The 20255-nt window shown below is 38.0% G+C and overlaps 1 protein-coding gene across 2 annotated transcripts in view; it reads right to left on the reverse strand.

Annotated features, from left to right (window-relative positions):
• Positions 1-6310: 6310 nt before the first annotated feature.
• The window catches only part of LOC128696279 (protein mono-ADP-ribosyltransferase PARP12), an 18345-nt gene continuing 4400 nt past the window's right edge, over positions 6311-20255 (reverse strand). For both annotated transcript variants that reach the window (XM_053787449.2, XM_053787450.2), the window contains one exon: positions 6311-10716. In XM_053787449.2, coding sequence (XP_053643424.1) covers positions 8762-10711 — 1950 coding nt within the window. In that variant the 5' untranslated portion in view covers positions 10712-10716 and the 3' untranslated portion in view covers positions 6311-8761. The remainder of the gene's footprint in view (positions 10717-20255) is intronic.

Consider the following 20255-nt stretch of genomic DNA (forward strand, 5'->3'; position numbering starts at 1 on the left):
TAAGCTATATCAATACCTTGTTGGGTATGTATATTTCTAAGTTGGGGTTAAAAAATTAACTTAGCAACCAAGTATCTGTGGAAGCCATTTATTAACCTTAAACTGCCACATGATCAATGGGGGTGCATTTACTGCCATGCATGTAGATCAGTGTTGTAAATGAGTGATTGGGAATGTTAGGCCTGTGCTGATGTTCACACCAACAAAAAATCCTTGCCCATGTAGGGCACTGTGGGAACAGTTTGCCTCAAGGTGCCATACCAACATGTCTCCACCTCGATGTTAAGAACATAAGAACGAAGGAACACTGCAGAAGGCCTACTGGCCCATGCGAGGCAGGTCCAAATCTCCTACCGGCTTAAGCCAATGCACCCAACCTAGTCAGGTCAGGTCACATTGAATTAAGGGAGGAACACGGCAACCGACCTGGTAGCTCAAGCTATCAGGTCCAACTCACACCCACCCACATCCACTCATGTATTTATCCAACCTATTTTTAAAGCTACACAACGTTCTGGCCTCTATAACTGTACTCGGGAGTTTGTTCCACTCATCCACAACTCTATTACCAAACCAGTACTTTCCTATATCCTTCCTGAATCTGAATTTTTCCAACTTAAAACCATTGCTGCGAGTCCTGTCTAGGCTAGATATTTTCAGCACACTATTTACATCCCCTTTATTTATTCCTGCCTTCCATTTATACACCTCAATCATATCCCCCCTAATTCTACGTCTTTCTAGAGAGTGCAGATTCAGGGCCCTTAGTCTATCCTCATAGGGAAGGTTTCTGATACATGGGATCAACTTTGTCATCCTCCTTTGTACATTTTCCAGAGAATTTATATCCATTCTGTAATACGGTGACCAAAACTGTGCAGCATAATCTAAATGAGGCCTAACCAATGATGTATAGAGTTGAAGAACAACCTGAGGACTCCTATTATCTATGCTTCTTGATATGAAGCCAAGGATTCTATTAGCTTTATTGCGGACACTTATGCACTGTTGTCTTGGTTTCAGATTACTGCTAACCAGAACTCCTAAATCTTTTTCGCAATCCGTAATATTAAGATCTACATTATTTAGTTTATATGTGGCATGGTTATTGTCCTGTCCAACATTTAGAACTCTGCATTTGTCTATATTAAACTGCATCTGCCACTTCTCCGACCACTGCATCAGTCTATTCAAATCTTCCTGGAGTGCTCGAATGTCCTAGTCAGAATGAATTTGACGGCCTATTTTGGTGACATCGGCAAACTTGCCAATGTCGCTCTTTATGCCCTCATCTATGTCGTTTATGTAGATTGTGAACAGCAGGGGGCCCAACACTGACCCCTGTGGAACACCGCTCGTGATGCTTCCCCACTCTGATTTCTCCCCATTTATGCAAACTCTCTGCTGCCTATTTGTCAACCATGCCTCTATCCAGGAAAAAATTTCTCCTCCTATTCCATGTGCTTTAATTTTCCTCAATAGTCTCTGATGTGGGACCCTGTCAAAAGCCTTACTGAAGTCCATATACACAATATCATATTCATTACCATGATCTACCTCCTCAAATACCTTGGTGAAAAAAGTTAATAAATTCGTAAGGCAGGAATGCCCCTTTGTAAAACCATGCTGAGATTCGTTGATTAATTTATGCTTTTCAAGGTGGCTACGAACTGCCTCGGCAATTATTGATTCCATAAATTTTCCCACTATGGAGGTTAGGCTTATTGGTCTATAGTTCGAAGCTAAGGACCTGTCACCTGTTTTGAAAATAGGTATCACATTTGCCAGTTTCCACTTATCTGGCACCATGCCATTTTGTAGTGATATGTTGAAAAGATTAGCCAAAGGTGTGCTAAGCTCCTCTTTACATTCCTTTAGAACCCTTGCATACAGTTCATCAGGGCCTGGGGATTTGTTAGGTTTTAATTTATCTATTTGCCTAAGGACCATGTCACTTGTGACCCTAATCGTGCACAGTTTATTATCGTCCTGTTCTACATAATTTATCATTACTGGAATATCGCTGGTATCCTCCTGTGTAAAAACCGAGAGGAAGTATGTGTTAAAAATTCTACACATTTCCTTATCACTGTCAGTGAGCTGACCCGAGGAACTTTTGAGTGGGCCTATCTTGTCCCTGATCTTACTTCTGTATACCTGAAAGAATCCTTTTGGGTTAGTCTTCGATTCTCTTGCAACTTTAACCTCATAATCTCTTTTTGCTTTTCTAATTCCCTTTTTTATTTCTCTCTTTAACTGAATATATCGATTTCTTAATTGCCCCTCTCCTCTTTTGATTTGCCTATATATGCCTCTCTTTTGACCAATCAGATATTTTAATCTATTGTTCATCCATTTAGGATCATTTTTGTTTGATCTGATTTCCCTATTTGGAAATAAATGGTATAAAATACCGACACAATGAAAATATAAACACTTAAGCAGTATAATGTGATCCTTTATTGACAACGTTTCACCCACGCAGTGGGCTTTATCAAGTCACAAACAGATTTACCTGGGTGAAACATGTGGCTATATATAGGATGGGAATGCTGGGTCACTTGCACCTTTCTTCACCTGACCCAGCATTCCCATTCTATATCTTTCAACACACCGGCCATATCCCACCGAGGCGAGGTGGCCCAAAAGGAAAAACGAAAGTTTCTCCTTTTACATTTAGTAATATATACAGAAGTGGTTACTAGCCCCTTGCTCCTGGCATTTTAGTCGCCTCTTACAACACGCATGGCTTACGGAGGAAGAATTCTGATCCACTTCCCCATGGAGACGAGAGGAAATAGACAAGAACTAGAAAGAAAATAGAAGAAAACCCAGAGGGGTATGTATATATATATGCTTGCACATGTATGTGCAATGTGACCTAAGTGTAAGTAGAAGTATCAAGACATACCTGAAATCTTGCATGTTTATGAAACAGAAAAAAGGACACCAGCAATCCTACCATCATGTAAAACAATTACAGGCTTTCGTTTTACACTCGCTTGGCAAGACGGTAGTACCTCCCTGGGCGGTTGCTGTCTACTAACCTACTACCTAGGTCCCATTCTATATATAGCCATGTATGTTTCACCCAGGTAGATCTGTTTGTGACAATAAAGCCCACTGCATGGGTGAAACGTCAATAAAGGATCGCATAATACTGCTTAAGTGTTTTTATTTCGATGTTGTCATGCTGATTGCTCATATGTACCTGATGAAGATGGGTAATAGACCAGCTTGCCAAAAATTCAATGAAATACCATTAAGCAGATCACTGATAAATACCCAGGAAAGGGTCCTGATGCAACCAGTCATTGAAGAGCATGAATTCCCATGTTAGAACCATGCTTTGAAGCATTACATAATTTCATTCTACTAAAAAAATATGCCCAAATGTATGATGTATGTACCAACACTGAAGAACGGACATGGTTCATGTATAAAACTCTCCAAACTCCTCGGTGAGGTCATGCACTGGGTTGTGGGGGCGCTGGCCCCTGGAACATCCTCCAGGTGCTGAAAAGAATTGAAAAAAAAAAAAGTAAAAAACATGCAGTACACAACTGCAAGCCTGCAGATGCAACAATGTTACCATATAAGGAGTCACTTTCAGAACATTCTAATTTTGCAAGTTTTTAACTATTTTCAATTTTTTTAAATCGGCCAATTTTTGGGCAAAAAGAAAATATTTTTGCACAATACATCTTCATTTTACTCCCACTGACAATTTAAGGATTAATTTTTAAAGATGTACTTCAAAATGACAAATTCAATATACAGTTGACTCACTGCCCTCCCCCTTCCTTCGATTTTCTCTAGCTACATATTATTATTATTATTATTATTATAATCATCTAGCTACATAGATAACTATAGCAAAATGCCTGATTTTAAATTGGTGTGACACGTCTGTTATTATAGATCAATGCTGTATGACCCTTGTGGGTTTAGCACTTGATTTTGATGATAATATTGTAGGTGAGACTTAATAAACTAAAACTAGTTTATTTTTTTTGTTTAAGGTAGTGTCATAGGTGAATATTTTAACTTATGCAATTTGTCAGCACTTAATTGTAATGACCAATTTCCTGCAACTATTAGTTATTTAGTAAACAAACAGGACTCTATCATTTCTGTACAATCCTATTTATTACGATTGTACTGTAAATACAAATAAAGTTTACAGTATTCAGAGCTCTTACCTTTAAAATATACCTCATTTTTTTATTAGTCTTTTTTTCCCAACCAAAGCAAGGCGAGATCTGAAGAAACTGTTTCAGGAGTGGTGTTTTGATTCAGCCCTCAAAACATTATTCTAAATCTGGTTCCCTATACAATACAGTACAATTTTTATTTCTTTGCAAGTTTACAGTGAGATTATGAAATTACAATAATGAGTTGCAGCGCAAAGACAGCCACTATCATGCCACAGCATTATGGGCAGACTAAATTAATGGCTTACAGACTAAATACCAGAGAAATTGATCATAGTTTAAGTTGTACATCTGTTTTTATTTAAAGCAGACAGTAAATTAACTAAAGTTACAATCTGGGGATATTACACTGGGACAATTTGAAAGTATTTTGAAGGTTGTGTATATCAATAGTAAATATTTAAGTTACATTATTGGAATAGTATAATATTGAGCACTGGTGAAAGTAGTTTACAGTATGAGAATGCTACAATATGGTGCAAGGCAGTAGTGTTTTGTGAAGGTATTTATACTACACAGGAGCAAGGGGCTAGTAACCCCTTCTGTATATATTACTAAATGTGAAAGGAGAAACTTTTGTTTTTCCTTTTGGGCCACCCTGCCTTGGTGGGAATTGGCCAGTGTGATAATAAAAAAAAAAAAATGAACCTTGGGTATTTAAATTTTGAAGTGTTAAGATTTAGGTAATTGGGAGATCTTTTGGTAAATTTAAGTATTGAGTATTGAATATTTAGTTTAGGATGAGTAGATGGTTTTTGAGAAGTCTTAAATTGATGTTCAGACCAGGTTACTTTAGTATTTACTGGTAATGTGTTTAAAATTTTGGGACCCTTTATGTGCACAGTTCTTACACAGTGTGATGTGGACTTGGGGTAATCAAAAAGTGACCTGTGTCTTGTGTTATGGTCATGCGTCCTGTTGAGGTTGGTGAGAAGTTTGAGTGAAGGGTTTATGTTTGAGTGTAGTGTTCTATGTATGCAGCAGGCACAAGAATAAGTATGGATGTTCTTTACGGTGAGTAGTTTTAGACTTGAATATTGGTGGAGTATGCTGTCTGGAGTGGGAATTTGTTATCATTCTGACTGTAACCTTTTGCTGGGTTATTTGTGGTCTTAGGTGATTTAATGTTGTTGGCCCCCATGCACAAATTCCATAGGTGAGATAAGGGTAGATGAGCAAGTAATACAGTGTAAGGAGAGCTGATTGTGGAACATAGTACCATATCTTTGATAGTATGTCTTGGAGATTTTCTTTGAAATTTGTTGTATATGGGTCTGGAATTTAAGGCTACTGTCCCCTCAAGGAAGGTTCCTTGATGTTGGTGAGGGGCTCTTGATTTAGGGAATTGGATCTGTGCTCCAGTTCCCCGAATTAAGCCTGAATGCCTTCCACATCCCCCCCAGGCGCTGTATAATCCTCCGGGTTTAGCGCTTCCCCCTTGATTATAATAATAATAATAAGGCTACTGTCAAGGTGGATTCCTAGGAACTTTCCCTCTGTATGTCTTGTGATGGGTGATCCGTTTAGCAGTAGATTTGTGGCTGTTTCCAAACTGAATGAAACAGGTTTTGTCAATATTGAGTGTAAGCTTGTTAATCATCATCCAGGTAGATATTTTCTGCAATTCAGCATTAACAGTGTTGGCCAGCATGACTGGGTTTGGGTGAGAAGACGTATGTTGTGTCATTTGCAAATAATATGGGTTTGAGTAGTTGTGATGCATTCGGTAGGTCACTGATGTAAATGAGAAAGAGGAGAGGGCCAAGGACACTTCCTTATGGGACCCCAACTGTAATTGGTTGTGTGGAAGAGTTAGCTCCATTTGTGTACACACATTGGCTTCTGTTACTAAAGTATGACTTTAGGTAGTTGAGGGAGTGCCCTCTTATACCACAGTGTGTTAATTTAATGTGCAGCAAATCATGGTTGACTGTATCAAAAGCTTTATGTGAATCAATGAAGATTCCCAGTAGGACCTCTTTCTTCTCGAGAGCAGTGTATATTAGTTCTAGCATGTGTACAATAGCATCATTTGTGCTTTTATTAGTCCTGAATCCAAACTGAGAGGGGTTGAGACAAGGTAGGAATAGAATAAATTTACCCAAAGCACTACTAGATTTCTTGGTAATTCCTTTCATTATACAGTATTGATAAAAACTTAAATACTAAACATTTGCAATGAAGAGGTACTATATGGATGTTTTGTCAATAAGCTGCTCATTTCAAGGTATAGTTAAAGACTGGAAAACTGCCATCTTTTATATTTAATTGGGAAAATAAATTATCAAGCTTAGCAAAGTGGAAATCCCCTACTCACTGGTAATGAAAATTACAAGACTTCATGGTCACATAATTACACATGCTGTATGACCCTTACAGGTTTAGCATTTCCCTGTGAATTAAGTAATGAGTTAATCAGCAATAAGCAAATTATATAGAAATGCAGGAAACTTATGGTATTTAGGGAGAGGGAGAGCATCTGCCAAAGTGGAAAATGTTGATAACCAATAACAGTGTAATCACATTAAGTGCTAAACCCAAAAGGGTCATACAGTGTTTATAATCAAGTGTTCTAACTATGGTATGAGGATGAATTGCAACGGGAATGTGCACCACTTCACGAATGCTTGTCCTCACCCTTCAGGAAGGTATTTTGATGCCAAATACAGGCTCATGATCAAAGGAATTGAAAAGGTCCATTCCTTGGATCAAACCTAATGGCCTTGCTAGGTGCTATGTGACCCCCTTAGGGTTCAGCACTTCCCCATTATAATTTGCATAATTTTTCCAGTCTACTGCACCTGCTTTCAAGTATTAAACATAGCTGATGGTGTCCCACTGCCTGTGTAAATGCATTGAGCATAGTATATTGTATATATCTTGATGTACAGTATTATGCTGTTCAATGCTAATGTTATGCCCTTCTCTTGTGTTACTGTCTTGCACTGCTGTTATCACTCAGATGTGTGTATGAAGTGACCATGTAGTGCTGAATGTGTGGTGTGGTTATATTCTACAGTCATCAATCGGATTAAAACTGCACCATTCTGTGTGATGGTTGTCCAGTACAGTAGTGTCACTAAAAGTAATTACAGACCTATTAGAAGGGTCGAAGTCAAACTCACGGCTAATGCTGCAAAACTGGTATACATGTATATTATTCCTAAACTTGTAAGAGTAGATCCAATCCTTGGATCAAGAACCCTTTAACAGTAACCATCCTGTTAAGTGGGGTATCAGATCAACATCTCAATCTAGCCATGTAGAATGTTATGCAAATCATAGCCATGGTGCATAAAAAAAAAAATTAAAAGAAAAATTTATAAATTATCATTCTAACTTTTTGAAACTTGGATAAAGCATCCAATTTCAGACTTAAAATCATTAGATACAATAATGTGTGTGGATATCTTGAATACCTCCTGCCATTGCTAAAGCATAATTATATCTATGAAGCCCCCTCTCCCCCCCCCCCACCCAAAAAAAAAGAAAACACAATTTTCAGCAAAACTGTTTTGTAACATTTGCACTTGTCTCAAATGACGTAAATTTATAAATTCAACTCAATTAGTTTTATTTTTAATTTAAGTGCTCAAAATGCTATGTATAATTATGTTTTTTTTCTATACAATGTTAACCCATCCTTGTAACAATTGTGCAAGAACATAACATTCATTAAAATTGTATAAGATCACATAATACACAAAATACACAACAGGAAGGAGGGGAAACCTGCCTTCAGATTTTTTGTTTACTAATATCTAATTGCTTATAGTGCTAAGAGATACAATGGTTTAAGGCACTAGAAATGACCAAGCAGAGCATACATATCACAGGAATTTTCAGTGAAACTGTCACTGGGACAAAGTAGGGGCACATAAACAAGATGATGAACACATTACTCACATAGTTTATGTTCAACAAGCTTACCTATCATTAAGAAATAAATTTTGAATCTGAATAAGTAGTGTACATACTGCTATGTTGTTTGCTTTGGCTGGAGTAAAGTGTAGTATCAGGCTGAGAACATGATAGCTCCTACTAACTCCTGCAAGTGATACAGTATAGTACCAAATGATAAATGATAAATTTTATTTCATTATGGAAAGCCCTTAGTTATGAAGAGTATTTTGAGCAGCCTTAAAATAAACTATTAACCACTAATGGAATTGTTTGCATGCAATTTGTTGGAAGTTTTAATGGAACAATTTACTATAATGTTTGTGGAAGTTATTGTAAATGTTGGTAAATACAAATGCAACTGCTGATCTAAATTTCAATATTACAAGTGTACTATATAAAAGAAATAAAAAATTTGAATTTGAATTTTGAATTTACCTGACTGACTAGACTTCTACATAACAGGCAAAGTAATTTTGTGTTTACCTTATAAAGCACTGGAGTCCTGCATGGAAATTCCTAGCCATTATCAGCAGATGCACTTAAATCAACAAATTTAATATTAAGCAGCTGATTGTACATCACACAGTACAGTAATATACTTTGTCTTTCCTTCTTGTTTCTGTAAGTAACCAAGGCCAGTTGATTTAATACTGACATGTGGGCTTGTAATACTTCACTATATAAGCTGGATAATATTCATCTCTATTATACTTAACAAATATTTCAGACTTTAGTTTATCATTACATGTTGTATCAAAACATCTCCCCGTTTCAGGATTTGTAGGAGGCAATGTCATACCAGAATTTCCAACTGTCATTGTACCAACCAATACATATATTACAAAGAGTGCTTTTTGATTTAAATTGTTAGTCTCACTGTAACTATCTGACAGACTAGCTTTATTTGAGAAATATGTTCCCCGGCCATATACATTGCCAACATTACTACCATAAAGTCTCCAATCTAAATTTTCACAACAAATTTGATCAATTACAGAATGCTTTGTTCCATGGAAGAGATACTGTTCATTCACCAGTGATAAGTCATTATATAGAGCTAAAAGCTGACTCTTTTTATTCTGGTATGCATTCCATAAATGATCATTCTGAATTCTCTGTATTTTTAAATTAGCCATTGGGAGAGTATTTTTTATCATTTTCTCTATAAAAACAAATTCTGAAGTTGAAGGAAGAACAGGAAATAGCATGTATCTCTTGTCACTGGGCAATGTTGAAAACATTTTATCAAATGATGTTACCTTATCCTCAAATATCGTACAAACTGGTCTTCTCCGTACTGTTCGTATCTTACCTGTTTCTGTATTTTTCTGAATCATATCTTGAGTATCAATAACATAGGTATGTGTACCAAGTGTAACATTGAATGTGCCATGACCAAAGTGTAGATGGTATTCTAACTGATCACTGAGAGCTACAATAAAAAACTTTCGAGTACCATCGGTGTAAGGTTTCCATAAATTATCATCATCCTGCCAGTACCAGATCCAACGACAAGCCATATGAAAGTCAGATGTGATGTCAGATGGTGTTGACAGTCTACGTATACAATAACTGAGACTTCCTGCGAAAAGCTTCATCCTCTCCATATCAACTTCCCATGACTGGCCTTGTGCCAGGAGACATTTAAGTGCATGAAATGGTTTATGGTTTAGCAACTCTGATGGTAATGGAAGCAATTCAACAGAATCCTGAGATGGATCGCAATATATACTTTCTAAGTAATCACTTTGTTTGTAAGAAAACTGTAGCCACTTTCCTGCATTATTTTTTACTTCCCACTGATATGATTTCTTAGAATGAATTTGGGAGCAAGGTTTCCTGTTGCACTTTCTCATAATATTATAAAGACAAATACAGTCATCTTGTTCTTGCTTTGTATTTTTTTTGGCTTTGTGATTGTTTTGGAGAATTTCTGTGAGTAAATTTATATTAAAATCTCTCCTCCTCCAAAAAATTTTAAGGATCATGTTATTATGATTTGATGTAAATGAATGATCCTTTTCACAGTTGTCTTTGTTGCATTTCTTCATAACCTGGTAAAGGCAAACATGAAGTCTTCTACAAATTTCAGCCCTGCAACCAGTTTTACTATTATACTGAGGACAAATCCTTAAACCAAATTTATCTGGTAAACTACTGAAAGGATTATTAATCTCTTGTTGCTGCCACCTCTCACTCTGCTGTAATTTGGGGATTATATAGGAATTTGCACTGTGTTTAATAATCTGCTGAGCCTTCACTGGAATGTCTCTTTGAACCGTGACATACACCGGTACCTGTGATGTCTGTACATTTGACGCTGTTGTTCGGGATGTATTATAGCTATGCACTGAATGTGTTGCTGCAGATGCAGTTGTCACACTAGATGAACTTCGTGTTATGCTAGGTGGCTGTGGAGAAGACTGGAATATATTTGATGCTGTTGTTTGGGCTGTATTGTTACTATGCCCTGAATAGTTTCCTGATGATGCAGTTGTCACATTAGATGAACTTTGTGCATTGCTAGGGGGCTGGTATACATTATATGTTGATGCTGAAGCTGTCTCAGATTTTTTAGATGACCAATTACCCATTGTGCCTGTAAAAAAGTAATTGGCTTAGTGTACTATAAAACTGAATCTCGTAAATGTATAACCTGTGACCCTGTCAAACTATGTTTTTTAATTACATTACTTAATAATACTCCATTCTCTTGAATGCACAGTAACTCATTTAATGACCATATGAACCATACCACGGGAGGGGATATGGTTTGTTTGCAATCGTGTCATTACGATTTCATGAGTAATGGCCATATGACCTGTTTCTGTACTACAAATCATTGATTTTACTCGATCTGATTCAATTATATTATACATTGTTACGCTACAAATTTGTACAACTTTAATGCTTCTTATTTGAAATACTCATTTGTACTTCATGTTGTAATTTGTTTACTGTAATTTTTGTTAGGTAAGACACACATGCAACAGTTAGGTATCTTTATTTCGAAATGTTTCGAAAAGTTGATAGAAGCAGAAGAGACTTGAAGATGATGTAATCAGTCCATCACCCTTGAAGTTTTGAGGTGGTTCCATTGTCTGAAACAATACTGTTTCAGACTATGGAACAATACTCTTCTCCAGACTGAGGGACTGACCACCTCAAAACTTCAAGGGTGATTGATGGACTGATTACATCGTCTTCAAGTCTCTTCTGCTTCCATTAACTTTTCTGTACTCAACTGAAGAAGCCTACTGTGTAGGCGAAACGTTTCAAAATAAAGATACCTAACTGTTGCATATGTGTCTTACCTAACAACCTGTCGGTATTTTATACCATTTTAATGTTCAAACTGTAATTTTTACCACTGAATATATCATTGCTTAGTTAATCTTAAGTTAATTTTAAGCCTGCCCATAATGCTCTGCATACAAGGGGCTTTTGGCATGTACACCAAATCACTATTTCTTTGTACAACTATGTATAATGTTCAAATAAAAAATAAATAAATAAATAAATAAAGGGTTACAAAAATAACAATTCATGCTTTTTCTTATCATACAGAAAAATTATATATTACACTGTACACTTCATAAATACATACATATAATTGCATATATTAAGCCCATACAATTACTCATAAAAATGCAGTATAATGTACTATGCCAACTTCATTATAGTAAAATGAAAGAATAGAGCTAAGGGGTAAAACTGTGAAGTACAGTAAATTAAATCAATATACATACAGGCAGTAGTAGGTTGGTAGACAGCAACCACCCAGGGAGGTACTACTGTCCTGCCAAGTGAGTGTAAAATGAAAGCCTGTAATTGTTTTACATGATGGTAGGATTGCTGGTGTCTTTTGTCTGTCTCATAAATATGCAAGATTACAGGTACGTCTTGCTACTTCTACTTACACTTAGGTCACACTACACATACATGTACACGTTTATTTATACACACTCATCTGAGTTTTCTTTGATTTTATCTTAATAGTTCTTGGTCTTATTACTTTTCCTTTTATATCCATGGGGAAGTGGAATAAGAATCTTTCCTCCGTAAGCCATGCGTGTTGCAAAAGTCAACTTAAATGCCGGGAACAATGGGCTAGTAACCCCTTTTCCTGTAAAGATTACTAAAAAGAATAAGAAGAAAATTGTCAAAGTGGGAAGTCTGAATGTGCGTGGATGTTGTGCAAATGATAAGAAAGAGATGATTGTGGATGTTATGAATGAGAAGAAACTGGATGTCCTGGCTTTAAGTGAAACAAAGCTGAAGGGGGTGGGAGAGTTTCAATGGAGAGGAATAAATGGGATTAGGTCAGGGGTTTCAAATAGAGTTAGAGCTAAAGAAGGAGTAGCAATAATGTTGAAGGATAAGCTATGGCAGGAAAAGAGGGACTACAAATGCATAAATTCAAGGATTATGTGGAGTAAAATAAAGATTGGATGTGAAAAGTGGGTTATAGTAAGCGTGTATGCACCTGGAGAAGAGAGAAGTGTAGAGGAGAGAGAGAGATTCTGGGAAATGTTGAGTGAATGCGTGGGGAGTTTTGAATCAAGTGTGAGAGTAATGGTGGTTGGGGATTTCAATGCTAAAGTGGGTAAAAATGTTATGGAGGGAGTAGTAGGTAAATTTGGGGTGCCAGGGGTAAATGTAAATGGGGAGCCTTTAATTGAGCTATGTGTAGAAAGAAATTTGGTAATAAGTAATACATATTTTATGAAAAAGAGGATAAATAAATATACAAGGTATGATGTAGCACGTAATGAAAGTAGTTTGTTAGATTATGTATTGGTGGATAAAAGGTTGATGGGTAGGCTCCAGGATGTACATGTTTATAGAGGGGCAACTGATATATCAGATCATTATTTAGTTGTAGCTACAGTTAGAGTAAGAGGTAGATGGGAAAAGAGGAAGGTGGCAACAACAAGTAAGAGGGAGGTGAAAGTGTATAAACTAAGGGAGGAGGAAGTTCGGGCGAGATATAAGCGACTATTGGCAGAAAGGTGGGCTTGTGCAAAGATGAGTAGTGGGGGGGTTGAAGAGGGTTGGAATAGTTTTAAAAATGCAGTATTAGAATGTGGGGCAGAAGTATGTGGTTATAGGAGGGTGGGGACAGGAGGAAAGAGAAGTGATTGGTGGAATGATGAAGTAAAGGGTGTGATAAAAGAGAAAAAGGTAGCTTACGAGAGGTTTTTACAAAGCAGAAGTGTTATAAGAAGAGCAGAGTATATGGAGAGTAAAAGAAAGGTGAAGAGAGTGGTGAGAGAGTGCAAAAGGAGAGCAGATGAAAGAGTGGGAGAGGCACTGTCAAGAAATTTTAATGAAAATAAGAAAAAATTTTGGAGTGAGTTAAACAAGTTAAGAAAGCCTAGGGAAAGTATGGATTTGTCCATTAAAAACAGAGTAGGGGAGTTAGTAGATGGGGAGAGGGAGGTATTACCTGGAGTTTACCTGGAGAGAGTTCCGGGGGTCAACGCCCCCGCGGCCCGGTCTGTGACCAGGCCTCCTTAGGTCAGTGTCCCAGGATGCGACACACACCAGTCGACTAACACCCAGGTACCCATTTTACTGATGGGGAACATAGACAACAGGTGGAAAGAAACACGTCCAATGTTTCTACTCTGGCTGGGAATCGAACCCAGGCCCTCACCGTGTGAAGCGAGAGCGTTAACCACCAGGCCACCAGAGGTAGATGACGAGAATATTTTGAGGAACTTTTAAATGTTGAGGAAGAAAGGGAGGCGGTAATTTCATGCACTGGCCAGGGAGGTATACCATCTTTTAGGAGTGAAGAAGAGCAGAATGTAAGTGTGGTGGAGGTACGTGAGGCATTACGTAGAATGAAAGGGGGTAAAGCAGCTGGAACTGATGGGATCATGACAGAAATGTTAAAAGCAGGGGGGGATATAGTGTTGGAGTGGTTGGTACTTTTGTTTAATAAATGTATGAAAGAGGGGAAGGTACCTAGGGATTGGCAGAGAGCATGTATAGTCCCTTTATATAAAGGGAAAGGGGACAAAAGAGATTGTAAAAATTATAGAGGAATAAGTTTACTGAGTATACCAGGAAAAGTATACGGTAGGGTTATAATTGAAAGAATTAGAGGTAAGACAGAATGTAGAATTGCGGATGAGCAAGGAGGCTTCAGAGTGGGTAGGGGATGTGTAGATCAAGTGTTTACATTGAAGCATATATGTGAACAGTATTTAGATAAAGGTAGGGAAGTTTTTATTGCATTTATGGATTTAGAAAAGGCATATGATAGAGTGGATAGAGGAGCAATGTGGCAGATGTTGCAAGTTTATGGAATAGGTGGTAAGTTACTAAATGCTGTAAAGAGCTTTTATGAGGATAGTGAGGCTCAGGTTAGGGTGTGTAGAAGAGAGGGAGAATACTTCCCGGTAAAAGTAGGTCTTAGACAGGGATGTGTAATGTTACCATGGTTGTTTAATATATTTATAGATGGGGTTGTAAAAGAAGTAAATGCTAGGGTGTTTGGGAGAGGGGTAGGATTAAATTATGGGGAATCAAATTCAAAATGGGAATTGACACAGTTACTTTTTGCTGATGATACTGTGCTTATGGGAGATTCTAAAGAAAAATTGCAAAGGTTAGTGGATGAGTTTGAGAATGTGTGTAAAGGTAGAAAGTTGAAAGTGAACATAGAAAAGAGTAAGGTGATGAGGGTATCAAATGATTTAGATAAAGAAAAATTGGATATCAAATTGGGGAGGAGGAGTATGGAAGAAGTGAATGTTTTCAGATACTTGGGAGTTGACGTGTCGGCGGATGGATTTATGAAGGATGAGGTTAATCATAGAATTGATGAGGGAAAAAAGGTGAGTGGTGCATTGAGGTACATGTGGAGTCAAAAAACGTTATCTATGGAGGCAAAGAAGGGAATGTATGAAAGTATAGTAGTACCAACACTCTTATATGGATGTGAAGCTTGGGTGGTAAATGCAGCAGCGAGGAGACGGTTGGAGGCAGTGGAGATGTCCTGTCTAAGGGCAATGTGTGGTGTAAATATTATGCAGAAAATTCGGAGTGTGGAAATTAGGAGAAGGTGTGGAGTTAATAAAAGCATTGGTCAGAGGGCAGAAGAGGGGTTGTTGAGGTGGTTTGGTCATTTAGAGAGAATGGATCAAAGTAGAATGACATGGAAAGCATATAAATCTATAGGGGAAGGAAAGAGGGGTAGGGGTCGTCCTCGAAAGGGTTGGAAAGAGGGGGTAAAGGAGGTTTTGTGGGTGAGGGGCTTGGACTTCCAGCAAGCGTGCATGAGCGTGTTAGATAGGAGTGAATGGAGACGAATGATACTTGGGACCTGACGATCTGTTGGAGTGTGAGCAGGGTAATATTTAGTGAAGGGATTCAGGGAAACCGGTTATTTTCATATAGTCGGACTTGAGTCCTGGAAATGGGAAGTACAATGCCTGCACTTTACCTGGAGAGAGTTTCGGGGGTCAACGCCCCCGCGGCCCGGTCTGTGACCAGGAGTGGTTTGGGATATTAGCAGTTTGGAGGGATATGTTGTGTATCTTTATACGTATATGCTTCTAAACTGTTGTATTCTGGGCACCTCTGCAAAAGCAGTGATAATGTGTGAGTGTGGTGAAAGTTTGAATGATGATGAAAGTATTTTCTTTTTGGGGATTTTCGTTCTTTTTTGGGTCACCCTGCCTCGATGGGAGACGACCGACTTGTTGAAAAAAAAAAAAAAAAAAAAAAACATACAGGCAGGCCCCACTTTACAGTGCTTCACTTTACAGTGTCTTGCTAATGCTGCAGTTTTCAATTACAGTGGACCCCTGGTTATTGGCCGGTTTGGTTATCAGCCAGCTCGGTTATCGGTTGGGTTTTCAGCCGTTCGCTTGGTTATCAGCCATTTTGGATGCGTCCATCTGCCAGCTGGGGCAGCTTGTGCTTCAGTTTGGCTTTGTCTCTCGCTGGCTGAGGAAGCCTCTGCTCATGCATCCAAACAGTTCGCTTGTTTACCATTGTTTTTAGTGGTTTTTCTTGCAGTGCAACTGTGAAATAAGTAACCATGGCTCCAAAGAAAGTTCCATTGCATAAGCCTTATAGGTAAGGCTTGGGAGGGAGTGACTTCCAGGACTTTGAACTCTGCCTGGAGAAAACTGTGGCCAGATTGTGTCCAAGAGAGGGATTTTGAGGGGTTTGAGGCTCGCCGTGACCCTGACCCTGCCGACCCTGTGGACTCTATTGTGGAACTGGGGAAGTCCCTGGGGTTGGAGGTGAGTGGCAAGGATGTGGAAGAGTTAGTGGAGGACCACAGGGAAGAGCTTACCACTGAAGAGCTGCAAGAGCTTTAACTTGAACAGCAACAGACTGCAGCTGAGGAACTTGCTTCAGAGGAGGAGGAAGAGGGAGTGAAGGAGGTGCCTTCTTCAGACTAAAGAGGTGTATGCAATGTGGACTAGGGTGCAAGCTTTTGTAGAGAAACACCACCCTGACAAAGCTGAAACAAGCCATATCTGCAACATGCTTAGTGACAAAAACCTGTCCCACTTCAGGGAAATCTTATGAGATGCCAGAAACAGAGCACTCTGAACAGTTATTTTGTGGGACAGGGGTCCAGTGACTCTGAAGCTGGTCCTAGTGGCATTAAAAGACAGAAGGGAAATAACCCCTAACTCCTCCCTCTTTCCTCCTCTCTATCTTCCAGAAGCCAGCATTAGCCTTCAATAAAGGTATGTAATACTTACAAATTTGTAAAAAAAAAATATTTTTTTGTGTGAATACAGTGGACCCCCGCCTTACGATCAGCTCCCAACTCGACCAATTATGTAAGTGTATTTTTGTGAGTGCTTTTGTACGTGTATTTTTGGGGGTCTGTAACGGACTAATCTAATTCACAATATTCCTTATGGGAACAAATTCGGTCTATATTGGCACCCGAATAGACTTCTGGAATGAAATAATATCGTAAGGTGGGGGTCCACTGTATTTTTGTTTGGAATGAAGTAATTGTATTTCCATTAATTCTTATGGGAAATATTAATTCAGTCATTGGCCATTTTGGTTATCGGCCGACCTTCAGGAACGGATTACGGCCGATAATCGGGGGTCCACTGTATACCCAATCTTCATGTATTCAGACTTCCTACAATAAATATATTCACCATTCACTATAAGATAAGGATGAAAATATTTCAGGGTATAATGTGTATACTACACATGCATTTTTTAGGCCTAGCTCTACTGGCTCACTTAATATATGATAATATAAACATGTTATCAAACTTTTGTACACATTTGAAAGTGAAAAAAAGGCTGATTCACTTTACAGCAATTTCTGTGTTACAGCAGTAGCCTGGAACCTAACCTGCTGTATAAACAGGGCCTGCCTTACATAGATTGCAGTAGCCATTTTCACTTATTATTTTATATAAATTCACAAAATACCCAAGCTTTTGAAAAGAAAGTAAAGATGTTTCTATCTATCCTGGACCAGTGTCAAGTCACAACTGAGATGTGACCTGACACTGGTTTATAACTGAGTTATGACTTGACAGTGTTCCAAAATGAACTGATACATCGTCTTACCTTTTTTTCGTAACTGAGTGTGTTTTGTGAATTGTTCCGGCCACATTACTGTGGCTCTTATTTTTCTTTTTATATAAATACTATGTATTTATATAATACATAGTATTTATTTTTTTAATAATAAAAAATAAATACTATGTACACACTGTTACATATTATCAGTACATTATTTCTACTGTTGATCTATTACCTTTACCTTTGCCATTTAACCCTTAAACTGTAGCATACCCCCAAATAAGAAATCCTCTAAGTGTATACCTGGAGGGTGTTCCAGGGGTTAATGCCCCCACTGCCAGGTCCATGACCAGGATTAGGACCTGATCAATCACGCTGTTACTGTGAGATACTGATTTTAGGTGCCTGTCCAGCTCCCTTGAAGACAGCTAGGGGTCTACGGGTAATCTCCATTATGTATGCTGGGAGGCAGTTGAAATCTTGGGCCACTGATTTTTACTGTGTTATGCTAACTTCCCTATGGTGTACAGAAACATACCTAGCTGAATGAATTTTATTACAGCTAGCTGGCCATGTGGTTGAAGATCACTCAATACTAAACATATGCAATACTATATGGTATCCGGAGACAACAAATTCTGTGGATGAACTAACATCTAACTCTAAGTGCAAATCAAAAGATTTTTTGGAGTAATTACTTGTCTGCACCACTCTTATAATATGTATATGTACTCCATTATTTTAATGTATGGGCAATTCCATGACTTATGTGTATAGTATGGGGATTCTTTGTTTTACATACCCCTGTTAATTTAGCTGATAATAATAAGATCATTATAAACAGATAATGTAGGAATAGCTATATATTGAATTGTAGTAATTACATACAGTATAATGTTGGATGTACATATTACAAATATTTAATTTACTTAACTGAAAACAAAATATGTATTATTTATTACAAGAATACAGGCCAATACGTATACGTTGCTGCCGGGTAATAGAGCCCAGGCTGCAGATGGCTAAAATGTTTTTCTATGTCATCAATATACTCATATCAATAACCAATCAACTTCTGACTAATTTCACAAATATCTAATGCATAAATACTTACAACTATTTATAACATTGTATCACTACTATACTTTAACCCTTAAATGGTCCAAACGTATATATACATTTTTTCAACATCTGAAAGTATGTAAAAAAATGTAGATCTTCTTTTTTGTTTTACATTTGAAAACGTGTAAAAGAAAAACTTTTATCTACATTTGTTTTTTGTTACATTTGAAAATACGTATGTTAAAAAAAGTAGATCTACTTTTGTAGCACTACGAATTTGAACGTTGATTTGTTTGGACCGTTTAATAGTATATGAATACTGTACTGTATTTAAATGCTGCCAGAAGATACTGACTAACACCTATGCAAAGGAGGAAAATGTATACTTACCTCTGGCAGACACAATACTGTAACTTTGAACAAGTGTAAATGTACTGATCAAACCTCTTTCTCAGAGACAGAATTGCTTTAAACAGTTTACAGTATACTGACTTGGATAAATTTGGTTATGACCATTATTTGTAAAGTGTATCTCTCATACTGTTATAATAATGTGATAGTGCCGGACACTGACATAATTAGACTACGTTCACCGGTAAATACTACGTGATCACAGGATCCCAACATCTTATGTTCAGCCAACCAGAGATAATAATAATAATATAATAATTATATCTTTATTTACTGCAAGTATATGTACATGGTATACAGGCCTAGCTGGCAACAATGACATACTACTATATAGAAAGCCCCTCGTTATGCTCTGCATATTGGGCAAATTAGGTCAGTGTCCCAGGATGCGACCCACACCAGTCAACTAACACCCAGGTACCCATTTTACTGATGGGGAACATAGACAACAGGTGGAAAGAAACATGCCTAATGTTTCTACTCTGGCTGGGATGACATCTGTACCGTGTGGTTTTTATCTGGAGTTTACCTGGAGAGAGTTCTCGGGGTCAACGTCCCCGCGGCCCGGTCTGTGACCAGGCCTCATGGTGCATTAGAGCCTGATCAACCAGGCTGTTACTGCTGGCTGCATGCTAATTTCATTCTAGTCCCTGTTTGGTGTACTAATTCAACAAGCAGTGTTTTATATTGTAGATTAATGGTTCAGAGAACCGACACGTTGATAAATTAGACACATGTGCAACTCTTGGATATCTTTATTGAGGAAACGTTTTGCCACACAGTGGCTTCATCAGTCCATACAAAGGAGAATCTTGAAGAACAGGAGGAGAATGAGGTAATCAGTAACTCAACCTTGAGTCGATGTGGTCAGTCCATCAATCTTGAATAGAATACGGCATATGTGCGGAGAAGGAGCTTATGAACCGTAGGCAGGAGAGGTGCAGCAGTCGTAGGTGATGTCACATTTGTTCAATGTGATAGTATTGAACAAATGTGACACCACCTACGACTGCTGCACCTCTCCTGCCTACGGTTTATAAGCTCCTCCGCACATATGCCGTATTCTATTCAAGATTGATGGACTGACCACATCGACTCAAGGCTGAGGGACTGATTACCTCATTCTCCTCCTGT

The sequence above is a fragment of the Cherax quadricarinatus genome, chromosome 39, assembly GCF_038502225.1.
Source record: "Cherax quadricarinatus isolate ZL_2023a chromosome 39, ASM3850222v1, whole genome shotgun sequence".
Taxonomy (NCBI): Eukaryota; Metazoa; Arthropoda; class Malacostraca; order Decapoda; family Parastacidae; genus Cherax; species Cherax quadricarinatus.